We start from the raw sequence: 19,656 nt of genomic DNA, 5'->3' as shown, positions 1-19,656 counted from the left end.
AGTTAACGTCACTCAATGGAGTAGCACATGGCTGTGCCAATCGCACACAGCAACCGAAAAAGCTCTGCAGCAGAGCCGTGTTATTGGCACACAGTAGCAGATTGTATAGACGCCAATGCAAACCCTGTTGACTTCACAGGAGTTCCTTTACTCTGAGGCAAGGGAACCGGTAGTGGACTCCATACACACACACAGAACTCCTCACCGGAGGGGCCGGTATTCTAAAGGCACTAGCGCCTGCCCTGGCTACAAATACACAAGCTCCTCTCTGGTTAGGCAGGAATTCTTATTGGGCCCATCATGAACTGTATGCAGCATTATATGGGGCTCCTGATTCATTATGGATATTCAAAAACATTTAACTTACTGATGTCTCAATTAATTTTACTTTTATTGGTATCTATTTTTATTTTTGAAATGTATCACTAGCTGCTGCATTTCCCACTCTAGGCTTATACTCTAGTCAATCAGTTTTTGTGACAAAATTAGATGCCTCGGCTTATACTCGGGTCGGCTTATACTCGAGTATATATGGTATTATTATTATTTTAAGGGTATCATAAACACCCTTGAAAACAATAACGTGGCCTCATGGACCACGGTCACCAAGGTAATCTAGTGTTGGTGGATGATGAGGAGGATAACATCACACAGTCAAAATCAGGAAGCGTATACCCATGTGTGGGTGGGAAGAGGTGCATGGGAATACCCCTCCAAAAAAATGACATTGGATTTGAGGTTATGTTTCGCTGTTATCATTCGGTGGTGTAGAGAAGTCTGGCCCAATCCAGCCCTTGTTCATTTTTATAAGAGTCAGCCTGTCAGCATTTTCAGCTGACAGGCGCATGCGCTTATCAGTTATAATTTCACCAGTAGAACTATAAAACCAGCTCTGACAAAACACTAGTGGCAGGGCAGGCCAGGACCTCCAAGGCGTAGAGAGCCAGTTCATGCTACGTGTCCAGCTTGGATACCCAATAACTAAAAGGCACAGAGGAATCACAGAGGACGTTGCTACGGTCAGCAAGGTACTCCCTTAGCATCTTCCAGAACTTTGCACTCCTTGTGCCAGTACCCCTTGCCTCTGTGCCAAGGCGATGGGTGGGTCTGAGAAAACACTCCCAGATCTTTGCCATTGTTCCCCTGTCTCTGCTGGATGGGAGCTGTGTCTCTCTCGCCTGTACTCCTTCGTTGTCCAACGAACTGTGACCTCTGCCGCCAGCGTTTTCAGATGGGAATTTTTTTAATAATTCCGCAACAAGGGCCTTCTGGTACTGCACCATTTTAGTACACCTGTCTGCCTCTTTAAGAAGAGATTGAAAGTTCTCATTGTAGTTTGTGTTTAGAAGAGTCACCAACCAATAATGACTGTCACCCAAAATTTTGAGAATACAAGGGTCACAGGAAAGCCAGCGCAACATAAAGTCAGCCATGCGTGCCAGACTGCTAACAGGCAAGACTTTTGTGTCCTCACCAAGAGGACAACTGACCATGCTCTTCTCCTCCTCCTCCTCCCTGTCCTCAGGCCATCCACACTGAACAGACAGTATGACAGTTGTGCTTGTAGTAGCGTCTATAGTGCATGAAAGTAGCTCCTGTTCTTCCTCCTCCTCCTCTTCCTCATTGTCAACCAATCCACGTTGGGACGACATGAGGCTGGGATGTGCGTAATCACCCTTTATGGTTCCTTGCTCCATCTCATTGTGCTCCGCCTGCAATGCATCCTCTTTGATTGAGAGCAGAGAGCGTTTCAGAACACAGAGAGCCGGAATGGTGTAGCTAATTATGGTGACATCGCCACTCACCATGTTGGTGGACTCCTCAAAGTTTTGGAGGATGGTACATATTTCTGACATCCATGTCCATTCCTGAGGTCTTATGTGTGGATTCTGAACTGAATAACGATGGCCTTTTTGATGCTGGTAGTCAACAACTGCCCTCTTCTGCTCACAAATCCTTTCCAACATATGCAGTGTAGAGTTCCAATGCGTGGGGACATCACACACCATTCGGTGAGCCAGAAGCTGTAAACACTACTGAAGCATGGCAAGGGCGGCAGAAGCTGTAGCTGATTTTCTAAAATGGGCACACAGGTGCGCACTTTCACAAGCAGATCTGGTAGCTCCGCGTAGCTTTTGAGAAACCACTGAACAATGAGGTTAAGCACATGGGCCAGGCAAGGTACGTGTGTGAGCTCGCCTCACCTCAGAACCGCCACCAGGTTCCAGCCATTGTCACACATGACCATGCCTGGCTGTAGGTTCAGCGATGTCAGCCACCGATCTGTTTGCTCTTTCAGAGCTGTCCACAACTCTTCTGCATTGTGCGGTTTGTCACCTAAGCATATTAGCTTCAGGACATCCAGTTGCTTCTTGGCTGAGGCAGTGCTGCACTGCTTCCAGCTTGTGACTGATGTGTTGATGTCGGAGATGGAGGCTGAAGAGGAGGAGGAGGAAGTGCAGGAGCTGTAGACTTTTGGGCCAACCCTGATTGACATAGAGCCCGCAATCCTTGGCGTCAGGGGGATGTGTTCCATCCCAAGGACCGACTAGGTCACGGCTTCCACTATGTTAACCCAGTGTGCTGTCAGTGAGATGTACCGTGATAAATAGTCATTGGCACTCAACTCGTATTTATGGATGCAGGAAGATAAATTTATTGCAGTCCAGTTTATAAAGACGTTTCGGTCAATTCATGACCTTCTTCAGTATACTGCACAACATGATATAAACACAACATGCTATAAACAAGTAAACTAAAGTATGATCACACTGTAGATCAAACAACAATATAGCTCATAATGTGATTTGTGAGAAGGTAAGGGTAAAGGAGAGGGAATCACACATACCGACTGCTTCATATTGTCTTGTGGTAGGCAAATAAGCCTATGAGAAAAGATAAGGTATAAACTTACATAATTGGCATAATAAAAGTGATATGTATATTTGTAGGTGTAATCTATCTAAACTTACTCGTAATATACTCTTATGTAGCCACTGTGGTGTAATCCAGCCCCTTGTACATACAAAGTACCTATGTAGTAAACGCATATTAGAAGAGGGTAAGTTGGATCGTAAGGGGTAAAAAGGACCCATAAAAAATGCTTATGTCTCTAAATAACTAACCTGCATCACTATGAATAGAAGTGTGCGTATAATGATCCGGACTAACTGGGTCCAGTGGTCTGTAAAGAAATATTATCATATAGTGACCACTATGAATCTTAAGGGTACGCAGGTGTAAGGCTAAATATTATAGCTTACCGGTGGTGGATAGTGGCGTGGAGGCTGCACATCTATCGCGGTGTCTGCCGCTGGTTAGATGGAGGCATTCCTCTCCATGTGTCTAATTATAGGCATGGGGCAGGACTAGTCGCCACGCCGAGACCGGAAGAACGCAACAGGAAGTGTGCGCTCCACCGGTGAAGGTGTTTGCGTTCCACCGCTATGGAAATAGTAGAATCCCGTTAACTCATTCCCTGTATATGTAACTAAGTCGGAATAGTAGCGGTACAGTATTCTGTGTAGCGGACTATGATGCGGATTGCAGAATATCACACATGGATGCAGTCGGGCAGTGAGATGGGAGGAATTTAGGAGAGCACAAGGGGGAAGGAGATCAAGGGCGGTGACTTGCAGTGGTGATCAGTAAAGACGGCTCTGTAAAAAGAGATCAATATGTTAATACGCTATCTGGAATCACAGATTATAAGCACAATAAGTGAATATACTTGCAAAAATGTAAATATATGATGTATGGCATTATCAACATAGAGTATAGGCATATAATAGAATGAGATGTACCGTCCCTGCCCACTAGCACTTGTCCACGTGGCCGTGGTTAGGTGGACTTTCCCAGTAACAGCATTGTTGAGGGCACGGTTAATGTTTTGGGACATGTGCTTGTGTAATGCGGGGATGGAACACCGGGAAAAATAGTGGCGGCTGGGGACCGAGTAACTTGGGATGGCCGCCATCAGGTTGCGGAAAGCTTCCGTCTCCATGAGTCTAAAAAGCAACATTTCGAGCACAAGCAGATGAGAAATCTGTGAATTTAGTAGGGTGGCCTGTGGGGCGTTGGCAGCGTATTTCCGCTTGTATTCCAAGGACTGGGGTATGGACAACTGAACGCTGCGGTGGGACAAGGACGTGCTTGATGATGGTGCTAGTTGAGTGTGTGCAACGCCAGGTGCAGGGCAGGAGGCATCTTCGCAGGCACCATGGACAGGGGATTGGATTCCACGCACAACAGCATAAGAAGCAGTGGTGTCACCCGCAGACAGTGTCCCTGGACTCTGGGGTTTGGACCACAAAGTCGGGTGCTTTGCTGCCATGTGTCTGATCGTGCTGGGGGTGGTCAGGCTGGTAGTTTTGCTACCCCTGCTGATGCGAGCATGGCAGCTGGTGCAAATGGCCTGTAGGGGTTATCAGCATAGGTTACATAGTTACATAGTTACATAGTTATTAAGGTTGAAGGAAGACTGTAAGTCCATCTAGTTCAACCCATAGCCTAACCTAACATGCCCTAACATGTTGATCCAGGGGAAGGCAAAAAAAAACCATGTGGCAAAGAGTAACTCCACCATGGGGAAAAAAATTCCTTCCCGACTCCACATACGGCAATCAGACTAGTTCCCTGGATCAACGCCTTATCAAGGAATCTAGTGTATATACCCTGTAACATTATACTTTTCCAGAAAGGTATCCAGTCCCCTCTTAAATTTAATTAATGAATCACTCATTACAACATCATACGGCAGAGAGTTCCATAGTCTCACTGCTCTTACAGTAAAGAATCCGCGTCTGTTATTATGCTTAAACCTTCTTTCCTCCAGACGTAGAGGATGCCCCCTTGTCCCTGTCTCAGGTCTATGATTAAAAAGATCATCAGAAAGGACTTTGTACTGTCCCCTCATATATTTATACATTAAAATAAGATCACCCCTTAGTCTTCGTTTTTCCAAACTAAATAGCCCCAAGTGTAACAACCTATCTTGGTATGGCAGACCCCCCAGTCCTCTAATAACCTTGGTCGCTCTTCTCTGCACCCGCTCCAGTTCAGCTATGTCTTTCTTATACACCGGAGACCAGAACTGTGCACAGTATTCTAAGTGTGGTCGAACTAGTGACTTGTATAGAGGTAAAATTATGTTCTCCTCATGAGCATCTATGCCTCTTTTAATACATCCCATTATTTTATTTGCCTTTGTAGCAGCTGCCTGACACTGGCCACTGAATATGAGTTTGTCATCCACCCATACACCCAGGTCTTTTTCATTGACGGTTTTGCCCAGAGTTTTAGAATTAAGCACATAGTTATACATCTTATTACTTCTACCCAAGTGCATGACCTTACATTTATCTCCATTAAAGCTCATTTGCCATTTATCAGCCCAAGCTTCTAGTTTATATAAATCATCCTGTAATATAAAATTGTCCTCCCCTGTATTGATTACCCTGCAGAGTTTAGTGTCATCTGCAAATATTGAAATTTTACTCTGAATGCCCCCTACAAGGTCATTAATAAATATGTTAAAAAGAAGAGGGCCCAATACTGACCCCTGTGGTACCCCACTGCTAACCGTGACCCAGTCCGAGTGTGCTCCATTAATAACCACCCTTTGTTTCCTATCCCTGAGCCAGCTCTCAACCCACTTACACATATTTTCCCCTATCCCCATTACTCTCATTTTATGTAACAACCTTTTGTGTGGCACCGTATCAAAAGCTTTGGAAAAGTCCATATATACTACGTCCACTGGGTTCCCTTGGTCCAGTCCGGAACTTACCTCTTCATAGAAGCTGATCAAATTAGTCTGACATGAACGGTCCCTAGTAAACCCGTGCTGATACTGGGTCATGAGGTTATTCCTCTTCAGATACTCCAGTATAGTATCCCTTAGAATGCCCTCCAGGATTTTACCCACAGTAGAGGTTAAACTTACTGGCCTATAATTACCGAGTTCAGTTTTTGCCCCTTTTTTGAATATTGGCACCACATTTGCTATACGCCAGTCCTGTGGTACAGACCCTGTTATTATGGAGTCTTTAAAGATTAAAAATAATGGTCTATCAATGACTGTACTTAGTTCCTGCAGTACTCGGGGGTGTATCCCATCCGGGCCCGGAGATTTGTCAATTTTAGTTATTTTTAGACGCCGCTGTACTTCCTGCTGGGTTAAGCAGGTGACATTTAATGGGGAATTTTTATCACTAGTCATATTGGCTGCCATGGGATTTTCTTTTGTAAATACTGATGAAAAAAAGTCATTTAGCATATTGGCTTTTTCCTCATCCTCATCCACCATTTCACCCAGACTATTTTTAAGGGGGCCAACACTGTCATTTTTTAGTTTCTTACTATTTATATAGTTAAAGAATATTTTGGGATTATTTTTACTCTCTCTGGCAATGAGTCTCTCTGTCTCAATCTTTGCTGCCTTGATTTGCTTTTTACAGAATTTATTTAATTTTCTGTATTTATTTAATGCCTCCTCACTACCTACTTCCTTTAATTCTCTAAATGCTTTCTTTTTGTCACTTATTGCGCCCCTTACAGCTCTATTTAGCCATATTGGTTTCCTCCTATTTCTAGTATGTTTATTCCCATACGGTATATAAAGTGCACAGGTCCTATCCAGGATGCTAATAAACGTCTCCCATTTTCTTTGTGTATTTTTGTGTCTCAGGTGGTGTTGGTGTTATGGGGAACGGTTGCCCCTCTTCTGTCTGCGGCTACCACACTGCTTCTTCCTGCCTGTTGGGGTGCTATGCCTCCTTCACCATGTGTGCTGCTGTTCTCACTCTGCATGTCCTCCTGCCTGCTTAGGTCAGTTATTATATCATCCACCACCTCCTCTTCTACTTCTGCACCCTGCTCAAATATTTGGGCATCACTACATGTAATCTCCGCTTGCCCACATCCTCGGCCTCGCCCTCTGCATGCACCATCACCATCATGTCCCTGTCCCTTGGCACGCACTTTGCCCATTTTAAATGGACTAAAATCATAGAATCATAGAATGGTAGAGTTGGAAGGGATCTCCTAGGTCATCTGGTCCAACCCCCTGCTCAAAGCAGGATTCACTAAATCATCTCAGACAGATGTCTGTCCAGCCTCTGTTTGAAGGCTTCCATGGAAGGGGAACTCACCACCTCTCGTGGCCGCCTGTTCCACTCATTGATCTCCCTAACTGTCAAAAAGTTTTTTCTAATATCTAATCTGTGTATCCTCGCATTCAGTTTCATCCCATTGCTTCTAGTCTTTCCTTGTGCAAATGACGATTAATATGGTCCTTCTACAATGTGACAGCCCTGGAGATATTTGTAGACAGCAAATTCCCAAATGCAGTAAACGTTCCTCATAGGACATGGTTTGCAGACCAGTCATCATTCTGGTCGCTCTTCTCTGAACTTGCTCCATTTCATTGATGTCTTTTTTAAAATGTGGTGCCCAAAACTGGACACTGTATTCCAGATGAGGTCTGACCAAAGAGGAGTAAAGGGCAATAATGACTTTGTGTGATCTAGACTGTATGCTTCTGTTAATACATACAATATTTTGCATGTTCACTAAAAATGACTGACTTTTGAGTGAACTTATATGTGATCTGTGTACGGGAAAACCACAGTTTAAAATATCTGGCCTGTAGGTAACACCTTGTTTTGTAAGCAAACTGGTGGCAATAACTAGACTAATACACAGCAAAAACAGTTCAATTGACCCCCAAAAATTCCTGAATTTTTAGCCCACAGATAGGTGAGGCCTGTGATGGACATCCCCCACTTTTAATTATCTGGTCTGTAATTTTTTTTTACAGCAAAATTGTGTCAATAGCTAGGCTAAGACATAGCAAAAAAAAAGTTCAATGGAGCACAAAAAATGCCCCAATTTTTAGCACCCAGATAGGGGAGGCGTGTGACGGAGGTACCAGACTTTAAATTATCTGCCTGTATTTTTTTTTACAGCAAAATTGTGTTAATATGTACGACAGGCATCTAGTCAGGGGTTATCATCTTATAAATCCTAAGCCTGTCTGCTGCTTTTCCATGGACTCATCGACCGATTCATGTATTTTAGAGTGTTCTGTACTGAGAAATTCATCAAAGCTGCCAGTGTTACTTGTGTTTCTCTAAAGTTTGTTGCTGCCACGCACAAGAAGATTTCTTTTCAGGGCCGGTTCATATACCTTCTATATTCTACAATAATACCACTCCTATCTGCAAATTGTTTGCAATGAGGTGTGGTAGTAGGTATAGCGTATGACAGGCATCTAGTCAGGGATTATTATTTTATAAATTCTAAGTCTTGCTGTTGCTTTCTCCCATGAACTCATTGACTGATTAATGTTTTTATGGTGTTTTGTACTCAGAAATTCATCAAAGCAGGCAAAATTAACTGATTTAAGGTATCCATCTCAGTTTCTCTGTAGCATCTGTATGTAAAAGGTAGTAGGGGACACTTTACTGTACTGGAGCTGGAATTACCACTTCTGAACTCTTGAGTGCTTTGTTTCCATCTATTTCCGGGTGCTTCTTTACATGTGTTTATTGTCATTGTTCTGATGGAAGACCCATGATCTAGGATGTAAACCCAGCTTTCAGACCCCGGGCACTACATTGAGACCCAAAATCCTTTGGGAATCTTCACATTTTATGATGCCTTGAACACAATGATGGAACCAGGGCCAGAGGCAGCAAAACAACCCCAAAATATATTTGAACCTCCACCATATTTCACTGTAACTACTGGGTTCTTTTATTTGTAGGGCTCATTTCATTTACAGTAAACAAAGTAGAATGATGTGCTTTACCAAAAAGCTCCATCTTGGTCTCATCTGTCCACAAGACACCTGCTGGCCAACAAAAACTAATGGGGCAGCCGCTATCCTTCTATAAATTGTGAGGGCCACCTACTGACCCTCAAGTTTCAAACTTTACAGTATTAATACGAAAAGAAAATTTGCCCACCTCAGATTGATAAATTATATTGCAGTAGCAAACCATAGTCATCTGCTAACCCTCCAAAAATGCTTAGTGAGGGCTAGCTGCTGGCCCTCTAAAATCAGAGTGAGGGCTGCCTGATGGTCCTCTGACAATAGTGAGGCCCACCTGCTGGTCCTCAAACAATAGCCTAATAGCCCTGAAAAAAAAATTGTGACTTTCAGAGTCCTTCCATACTAAATTAAATAGGATGTGTCTGATCATGTCCACACATCACATGGACAGATATAAGGTTTGAAAATTATAAAATTACATTTTCTGTAGAATGTTTTTTTCACCTTTGAAAGCAATGCCAACATGCAAAAACTCAGCAAAAACAATACGTGTAAACATAGCCCAAGGTGTGGAGGAGCATTTTTTTCTTATTTACTTTGTCTTATATACAAGTCATTATCCTGGAAAGATTGTTTCTTAACATTTTTTCCAGTCAAATCCATTTTATCTTCGGTTTTGTATGTGTTATTATCAGTCCATAAAAGTGGTGTAATACTGTGACAACATTGTTCCCAGCAGTGACCTGGGATTCAGAGATGCTGCCAGGGCTCTTCCCCTTGATGTTCCCATGCTATTTCAGTGCTGTTTCCATAGTTTTCAGCAATTTTTAGACTCCCTCCAGACCTCCGTGTGGGCCGCCAGTAAAATGCTCGAGTTTCCCATTGACTTCCATTATACTCGTTACTTGGGTTGAGCACCCGAGCATTACGATTTGTTCGATTTGAGTAATGAGTAACCGATCACTTTTGTGCTCGCTCATCACTACACACAGGCTCTCTGACTGAGGACTCCACCCCTCAGAATCTGGCGGTTTTACTTACAGCAGGATTCTACCTTGCCATATAAATGTAGACTATTAGCCCCTGAGAGGATTCTCGAATTGAATAGGTCTCAGCAATGAGAATCACCTTAATGTGGCTGCCGGGTACACATGAATTGGCCACTTTATGCGCTAAGTATTCTCAATTTTCTTCTTTAATCTAGAGCAGTAATGTAATTCAAATTTCATATATCTCATGCCTGCATGCTGTAGTGCTACAGAGGGCTACTTTATTTTGTTAGCCATACACAACTACCCCCCTCTTTCCTTGGTGTGAAAGAAAACAGACTGAGGGTGATTCAGGAGCTCAAGAAGTGCATGGCCCCGACGTCTTCACCATTAGAAGTAATCAAGGGAACAGGGATAGAAAGGGCACCTATAGCCTGAAGGACAGGGAAGGAGCCCCTGGTCCCGAGATATTTGGCAACAGAGTTGTAACAATGGTCAAAAGTATGTGTGCGAAAAAAAAGAGGACAGAATTTCAGGAAAATAACATCTTGCCTACCATTAAGCATGGGGGTAGATCAATCATGCTTTAGGGTTGAGTTACATTTCACAGGTAGAGGGAAGAATTGGTTCAATGAAATTTTAACAAATTCTTAATACAGATATAACACCATCTGTAAAAAAGCTGAAAATGAAGAGAGGAAGAGGATGGCTTCTACAAATGGATAACACACGTCACAGTCTACAATAGACAACCTCAAAAGGTGCATGCTGAAGGATTTACAATGGCCCTCACAGTCCTCTGATCTGAACATCAACAACATCTTAAGAGGGTTGATCAGCATCCGTGGTGATCATAGATTTTATTTCGACATTAAAAAAAAACAACACTATGATACATAAACTACTCTATGGTGTATGAAATCCTGAATCATCCTTCTTAAAGAAGCAAATTGAGATGCATAAATCAGTGCAGATCTCTGCAGGATACAGCGCAGCAGTTCACATATTCTAGTGCATTTATTATACATACTATTATTGTAATCCAAAACTTCGGGGTATTACACTAATGTCCGCTCTTATCAGCCTATTTCCATGTTAGTTCTCAATTATCCTGAGCAATGGTTCTCTGTCCTCAGCATTATTCCACGTGCAAACAATTATCATGAGCTATTGTCTGCTGTTATCAGCCATTTAATCATTATATCACTTTTAATATTCTTAAGCTATTGTCTGCTGCTATCAGCCTTTTTCCTTTTATCACACTCATCTCCATGTTACCCTCGCATGTCCGCCAGACAAAAATAAATTTGATTTTCTCATTTTTTTCATGATGCTTTTAGATACTTTTTATTTCTTCATTTATTCACATCAGAGAGAGTGAGGCCTAAGAAAAGGTTTGTCCTAAATACACGGGACACATTATCTGTGTAATCAGGAGCGATCAGAAAATCCTCTGAGCTGTCAGTGCTCCAGTAATTCCCGGCCTATTGCATTTACTACTTGTCCTGATGGCGGCCATTTTCCAGCAGGAATCCTGTGTAATAATTTATTATATCAGTGACCCAGAGACGAGTGATATGAGGAGACACATAACGATGGATGGAGCGGCTTCATCCTCAGTGGTGACCGGTATCTGGCCCGTTGTGACATCACTCGTGTTCCGCTCCTCGTGATGTCACAGTGCGACCACCATTGTGATGTCCTGACTGTGGCTATAAGGAGGGACGCTCCGGAACAAGGCTTTGTCTGGAGAGGCTGACTGTGGACTACACAAGAAGCGATATTTTCCTCCGGGCTAAAATGCTGTTTCGAGTTCTTCTATTGCTGAGTGTGCTATTAGCACCTGTGGAGGGCGCTCCTACCAACACCCGCCCCCGTGATCCCAGGGCCGTGATCCCTGCAGGTAAGAGCTTTACCGGATATCCACCCAATATGGAGGTATTGGTCACATGATACCTGTCAATGAGGGTTCTTCATGTGAGACATGTGATGTTCGGAGTCTTCTCATGTGATCTTCATCTTTTCTCCCTTAGATCACTATAGTATGTTTAATATTCCTGCTGCCGTCTGCTTCTTCTCTGGATTCCTCTTTGGTGTCATCTGTACCATCATATTTGGGTAAGTCTCACAATGATTTCTGGGCGACATGGGGGTCTGTATAAGAAATCCCACATCTTCAGGTCATCACACGAGTCAGTGCCGGGTACAACCTCGTGTAGACGCTTAGCGGCTCCTAAACTGGGTCTGACCTGTCGGGAGCACAATGGACGATTCTGTATTCCGGAAATGACTGCAGAAAGGGACCGATAAAATAGATGGAGGACAATATATCTCATCATAGCACTGTGCAGAATGTAGAGATGGATTACTGTATAATGTCACTTCTGTTTATCATCTTACAGACATCTAAAGAAGAAGAATTTCTATAGAGAAGTGACAAGACAAGATGGCGTGGACGCAGACATAAAGAGTCGGGCTGCTCCTAGCGGTAAGTGCGGCCGTCACCGACCTCACAGGGATATCTCTGTACAGACAGATACTTCTTGGAGGCTTTTATATTACATGGACCCAGTCCACATTGTAAAGCCGGAGAATGACTCTAGTGACATCTGTGTCGTCTCTTTCATTACATGATATTTATTTATAAAGTAAAAATAATCTCTTCATAGATCTTGTATGTGACTGTACCATAGAGATAGAAGAAACAATCTAGAAGAAATATAGAAGTTTTTCCTTTTGAATTGATTTCAATGTTCTATGTTACAGGAGAACCTGAGGATGAAACAACTATTATACATGATGATGCTCCTCATGGACCCATCATACATGATGATGCTCCTCATGGACCCATGGCTGAACCGAGAGATGTCCACAAAGACACCAACATCTCTTCGCCTGGCCCCCATTATGTTGTGACCGATATTGACCCATATGAGGATATGATCATCTCCTCTGACAGTAAGTTTTAGGCTTTTATTACATGCACTATAACAAGTGTTTCACAGAAAAAAAAAACTACTTAATAAAAATAAACTCTAAAAGAATCATGGTGGTAATTAAACCCTATAAATCAAGTTCACGCTGGTGATTGGGTCCTTCAATCTTTAAACTTTACAGTACGCTTACAGGTTACAAAACTTGTATAATATTAATATTCTTTATGAAATATCTAAAATCTTGTATTCTAACAATGCTAATTTCATTGTTTTGTGTTACAGAAGAACAAGAGGATGAAATACCTATTGTAATTGATGATGCTCCTCATGGACCCATGGCTGAACAGAGAGACACCAACATCTCTACGCCTGGTCCTGATTATGTCATAATCACTATCGACCCATATGATGATGAGATCATCTCCTTTGACAGTAAGTATCAGGCTTTTATTACATGCACTGAAACATGTATTTCACAGAAAAAAAACCTGCCTAATAATAAAAATCTCTAAAAGGAGCATGTCGCAGACCAAATCCTTACAAAAATGTTACTCTGAGGGCTGGGTCCATGTATTTTCATTAATAACTGTACCAATTAGAAATGATAAAACCTGCACAATCTGAATGTATCTAAGAAATATATAGAAGCTTTAATTTATTAATTCTACTTTCAATGTTTTGTGTTACCGAAGAACAAGAGGATGAAGTCATGAATGTAAAAGATGATGCTCCTCATGGACCGATGGTCGAAAAGAGAGAAGTCCTCAAAAAGACCAACATCTCTACGCCTGGTCCTGGGTATGTGATCATCAATATGGACCTGGATGAGGATGTGATCATCTCTTCTGACAGTAAGTTCTCAGGCTTTTATAAAGAATTTAACAAAAAAAAATTGTCTCTAAAAGAAGAATGTAGGTAATCTGCCCTATAAATAGAGATCACGCTGGAGGTCGGGTCGCTCTATCTTCAAACTTTACAGTTCCGTTTAGAGGTTACAAAACTTGTATAATATTAATATTCTTAAACAAACATATGTAAGCTTGTGTTCTAATAATGATAATGCTAATAATAATGATAATGTCATTGTTTTGTGTTTCAGAAGAACAAGAGGATGAAATAACTATTGTAAATAATGATGCTCCTCAAGGACCAATGGACGAAAAGAGAGCAAACACCAACATCTCTACGCCTGGTCTTGGTTGTGTCATAATCGATAAGGATCTGGATGAGGATGTGATCATCTCCTCTGACAGTAAGTTCTCAAGCTTTTATTAAAAGGTGTTTATAAAAACAAATCAGTCTAATAATAAAAAAAAATCTGTAATAGAAGCATGTGGGTGAATGAACCCTATACATAGAGGTAACTTATATTTTGGTCCCTCTATTTTCATACTGTACTGTGCCATTTAGAGGTTTTAAAACCTGCTTGGTAGTAACAAACAGATAGAAACTATTATTTTATTAATGATAATTTCAATGTTGAACCTTACAGAAGAACAAGAGGATGAAATAACTAACGGAAATGACGATGCTCCTCGTGGACCTATGGCCGAAAATAGAGATATCCTCGAAAACATCAACATCTCTACACCAAGACCTGATTATGTAATCATCAATATGGACCTGGACGAGGATGTGGTCATCTATTCTGACAGTAAGTTTACTTTCTTGTTCATGTTGATAAGAAGGATAATTACTACCATAAATATCATCAGTACTTCTAACTTACATAAAATGAATAAATTAAAATCTACCAATCTTTTAATCACTTTCTTTTACAGAACAAGAGGACGGAGAACATATTCCACCACCTCTGTCTACAACTCCACTACCTCTGTGTCCTCCTCCGTCTACTACTCTGCCTCTTGAACATTTTGATGACGATCTTGGCCTGGCCAAAGACATGGAGAAATGTAAAGTCTTCATGGAGCTTATCCTTAAGGAACGTCTGGCCTACTATGCCAGCCAAAACCTAATGTAAGTCCTCAGGGCTCCTGTGAATTTTTATGATATATGTTATATTTTAGTATTAACAGGCAATAGGATAAATAATTAGAAATTGGGCACTAACGTCCTAAACGTTGACAGCATTCTTTTTCCTTACGGCGTCTAAATCATCAGTCTGTGAGCCATGAGACTACATGAAAATGGCTGTTGTCATTCTAGAATCACGAATAGAATACAATATAAATTATCTTTAATACATCACAATAAATAACAAAAATGGACGATCATATGAAGAAGAGTCGGTGATCAAGGCATAAACAATAAGATGAATATTTTATCATGATCACATTATGCATATACAGCAATACTGGGGTAAAATGTAAATATAATAAATCACAAGAGCTGATGGAGCGATAAAAAATGCTCAATATCAACAATTACATTTACATCCAGGTGCCATAACCAATATTCAGCCTTATTAATGCACAGAACTCAGAAGAAAAAGTCACGTCAGTGCCAAGTACGTTTAGACATGCTGTAGTACCAGAAATGCCAGCCATCACATCAACCTGACAGTGGTTTCACCATCACAGCTTTTTCAGGAGTTATAGGAAACAGTGTGCAGCGCTGTATTTGTACCATATGTACCACGAGGAAAGGATTCCTAGAAAACTGTAATCTAATAACACAAGAACAAACATTAACAGTCAGGGAACTATTCCTATCACAGCAATGATCAGGTGTAGAACATACCTGAACATTGAGATGAAATAATGCCACTATATATTACATAGCACTGTATTATAATCTACAGACAATGGACGACATGTAAACTTCTTCTCATTATAATCTGTCACCATGTATATATATATTAATCTTTACTGTCTTGCTGATTTTGTAACATATATTTTCCAGGTGAGGCAGAGCGGGGTCTCGCTGTGTTCCCACAAGGAATATGGGATCCAGCTGGAGATGACAACTTTACATCAACAAGACGAGGCAGATTCCGGGCTCGGTCTCTGTCCTCAACCACTGGATACGACATTTTCTGGACTTTCCGCAGCTAGACGCACTCACAGAACAAGTGGGTTTCCTTCTGCAAGACGAGACAGATTCCGGGCTCGGTCTCTGATCTCAACCACTGGATACGACGTTTTCTGGACTTAAGCAGCTAGACGCACTCACAGAAGAAGTGGGTTTCCTTCTGCAAGACGAGACAGATTCCGGGCTCGGTCTCTGATTTCAACCACTGGATACGACGTTTTCTGGACTTTAAGCAGCTAGACGCACTCACAGAAGAAGTGGGTTTCCTTCTGCAAGACGAGACAGATTCCGGGCTCGGTCTCTGATCTCAACGACTGGAAACGACGTTTTCTGGACTTTAAGCAGCTAGACGCACTCACAGAAGAAGTGGGTTTCCTTCTGCAAGACGAGACAGATTCCGGGCTCGGTCTCTGATCTCAACCACTGGAAACGACGTTTTCTGGGCTTTAAGCAGCTAGATGCACTCACAGGAGAAGTGGGTTTCCTTCTGCAAGACAAGACAGATTCCGGGCTCGGTCTCTGATCTCAACAACTGAATATGACATTTTCTGGACATTCCGCAGCTAGACGCACTCACAGAAGAAGTGGGTTTCCTTCTGCAAGACGAGACAGATTCCGGGCTCGGTCTCTGATCTCAACCACTGGATACGATGTTTTCTGGACTTTAAGCAGGTAGACGCACTCACAGAAGAAGTGGGTTTCCTTCTGCAAGACGAGACAGATTCCGGGCTCGGTCTCTGATCTCAACAACAGAATACAACGTTTTCTGGACTTTAAGCAGGTAGACGCACTCACAGAAGAAGTGGGTTTCCTTCTGCAAGACGAGACAGATTCCAGGCTCGGTCTCTGATCTCAAACACTGGATACGACGTTTTCTGGGCTTTAAGCAGCTAGACGCACTCACAGAACAAGTGGGTTTCCTTCTGCAAGACGAGACAGATTCCGGGCTCGGTCTCTGATCTCAACCACTGGATACGACATTTTCTGGACTTTACGCACCTAGATGTACTCACATATTAAGTGAAGTACCTACTGCACACGAGACAGATTCCAGGCTTGGTCTCTGTTCTCATCAGTGGATTAAACAGTTGATGGACTTTCTGCAGCTAGATGTAATAACGAATCAAGTGAGTTACCTACTGCACCATGACACAGATTCCGGGCTCGGTCTCTGTTCCCATCAATGAACATCTACAGCGTAAGGGAAGGGCAGTCCTTCAGCCAAGGTTCCATAGAGGTTTCCTCCACCGGGGGTTTTTCCTCTCCTCAGCGCTGAAGGTCGACTCTTCGTGAGTCAATGCCCCTTTGTCATCATTATTATCGGGCACTTTTGAAGATTATTGCCCTGACTTCTAATGGGAACTTCTACATTACCCACCTTTAAAGAAGTTAATAAAGAAGTCAATAAATCATATGTAGCAGTGTATCTGTGCCTCTATCGATCCTTACAATACAGCAGAATATGTACAACACTGTGAGGAGGGAATATTTTATGTAACATTAAACACATGGCGGCTTACTGTATGTTCGTGTTTTCTCACAATCAAACTTATTTGCCACAAATTTAACATTCCGCATTAATCGTGTCCATCTTCTTCGGCCTGTTTCACAATGGGGCTGATACCAGTACGACCAGGACGTTAATGTCACTGCACACCATACAGTTATGGCGCACATCATGATATCAGAACATTACGACTTGTCTCGCCAAAGGACTAGTTATTACCTCTGGGGACGCACATCAGTGGCAACTGCTCCGCGATGGCACGGCTCGAAAAAATGTCAGAGGCCTGGCCGAGCTGGAAATTCCAACCGAGCAAGCAGAAGATTTGAAACCATAAGACCATGGTGGAAGAAACAGGTCAGCAAAATATAAATAACAATCTGCTAGCTATGGATATAGTAGGACAACACCATGCTGAAACAGCAAAAAACAACCAATGAAAAAAATGGTGCAAGATATCCGTCATGGTTCCCAATGGCAAGGGAACGTAAAAACACATAAGTAACGAACGAGCTCTCGGGTGATGGAAACTCGAGTTGACCGTGAGCTAAATCTACCACACAACTAACAGTAGCCAGGGAGCATACCTACGGCTTCCTATATGCCACGCGCCAGCCGGAGGACTAACTACGCCTGGTAGAGGAAGAAACAGACCTGGCTTACCTCTAGGGAAATACCCCAAAAGATGATAGCAGCCCCCCACATGTAATAACGGTGAATTAAGAGGAAAAGACATACACAGTATGAAAGTAGATTTAGCAAAGAGAGGTCCACTTACTAGATAGCAGAAGGATACAAAAGAGGACTTCACGGTCAACTGAAAACCCTTTCAAAAACCATCCTGAAATTACTTTAAGACTCCTGTGTCAACTCATGACACAGGAGTGGCAATTTCAGCCCGCAAGAGCTTCCAGCTACAGAGAATTACAAAAACTGCAAACTGGACAAAAGGTACAAAACAAAGGGACAAAGTCCACTTAGCTGATCAGCAGACTAGTAGCAGGAACATGCAACCGAAGGCTCTGGTTACAATGATGACCGGCAAGGAAATGACTGGAGAGCAAGGCTAAATAGGAAACTCCCAAACACTGATGGAAGCAGGTGAACAGAAGAAGCAAAGTGCAAACAAGTCACCAGTACCACCAGCAACCACCAGGGGAGCCCAAAAAGCGGATACACAACAGATATCCAAGTATAAAAAGATATAAACTTTATTAAATAAATTTACAAATATAACAAGGAAAAATGACAATAGTGGGTAAAACGGCCAAATAGCCACCGTAAACCGCATGGAAACACAAGACCGCTCCTCATATATAGCAATGCATGGTATGCAGAGACAGGGATTCTCCCATATAGTGATGAGATCTACTGCAGCATATAGACAGATTGCTATTAACTAGAGTGAACAAATACAGCGTGTAAGTACATAGTTAATAACAACGGGGATATACCCAAGATGTAACTGAGGAGAGGACACGGCTCCAGCTCACCCCAACGCGCGTTTCGGCGATCCTTCTTCAGGGGGTGTCATTGTAGGTAAATTATACCTTGTGTTCTATAAATCAAGTAAGTGCCCTACAGCCATTAGTGTCAATCCAAAATCTTAAATTCACACTTCTGAATCCTCACGTCGCGCACTGTCAGGATTCTCAGGCGATCATGTGATCACAAGTATGCGATTTCCACACCTCCGGCCACATTTCGTCTAGACATGCTTGGCTTTGCCCAATTTTCTCACTTGTATTGAGCGCAACCACGCACAGTTGGTAGGTGATCACATCTATGAAAGTCACATACTTGTAGTCAGATGATCGCCCACTCCCAGCACAGAGAACTTCATAGCGCACGATGCACACACTGGGAGGATTCAGAAGTCACCAGTCAAATAGAGTGATCACAAACTTTATCCTCAACACCTTTAACGAAACCCACTGTAGTAGGACTGATGTCACCAGAATACAGTGGCCATATAATGGATATATCAGTTTAACACCAGTACTTTGCAGACCATATATGCTACAACTTCTTAAATTGATAGTTCTGAATGCTCACAGCATGCACTGTCAGGATTCAGCATACAGTATAATGGCACAAACACAGCTCTCCAAATATTATAAAGGCTCCAATATAGCGCTCAAAATATTATAATAGCCCCTCACACAGCCCTCATTAAGATATAATGGGCCCTATAGTCCTCCATGTAGTATACTGCACCCCATAATTCTCCATTATAGTATAATTCACCCCATAGTATAGTGAACTAGCCATAGACCTCCATATAGCATAATGCACTCTCCAGAGCCTTCAGTACACTATAATGAGCTCCTCATAGTACTACACATAGTAAATATCCCAAAGTTCTCCAAACAGTATATTGCATCCCAAAGTCTTCCGAACAGTATAATACATTCTCTATAGTCCTCCATATAGTATAATGTACCGCCCATAGTTCTCCAA

At 42.3% G+C, this 19,656-nt stretch overlaps 1 protein-coding gene across 1 annotated transcript; it reads left to right on the top strand.

Annotated features, from left to right (window-relative positions):
• The first annotated feature begins 11,511 nt into the window (after window positions 1-11,511).
• LOC143817598 (uncharacterized) lies at window positions 11,512-13,335 on the top strand. The gene is made up of 6 exons (XM_077299088.1): window positions 11,512-11,668; window positions 11,799-11,883; window positions 12,168-12,253; window positions 12,532-12,723; window positions 12,984-13,133; window positions 13,301-13,335. Exons 1-6 carry the CDS (start codon window positions 11,566-11,568, stop codon window positions 13,333-13,335), a joined length of 651 nt encoding a protein of 216 aa, XP_077155203.1. The 5' UTR covers window positions 11,512-11,565.
• The last annotated feature ends 6,321 nt before the right edge of the window (window positions 13,336-19,656 follow it).

The sequence above is a fragment of the Ranitomeya variabilis genome, chromosome 3, assembly GCF_051348905.1.
Source record: "Ranitomeya variabilis isolate aRanVar5 chromosome 3, aRanVar5.hap1, whole genome shotgun sequence".
NCBI lineage: Eukaryota > Metazoa > Chordata > Amphibia > Anura > Dendrobatidae > Ranitomeya > Ranitomeya variabilis.
The sequence above is the reverse complement of the archived record's forward strand: the minus strand, read 5'-3'. Positions and strand labels throughout refer to the sequence as shown.

Coding starts and splice junctions, on each gene's coding strand:
- LOC143817598 (XM_077299088.1), top strand. CDS start 11,566: ATGCTGTTTCGAGTTCTTCTATTGCTGAGTGTGCTATTAGCACCTGTG. Junction 12,254..12,531: donor GAGTCGGGCTGCTCCTAGCG/GTAAGTGCGGCC, acceptor TCTATGTTACAG/GAGAACCTGAGGATGAAACA. Junction 12,724..12,983: donor TATGATCATCTCCTCTGACA/GTAAGTTTTAGG, acceptor TTTGTGTTACAG/AAGAACAAGAGGATGAAATA.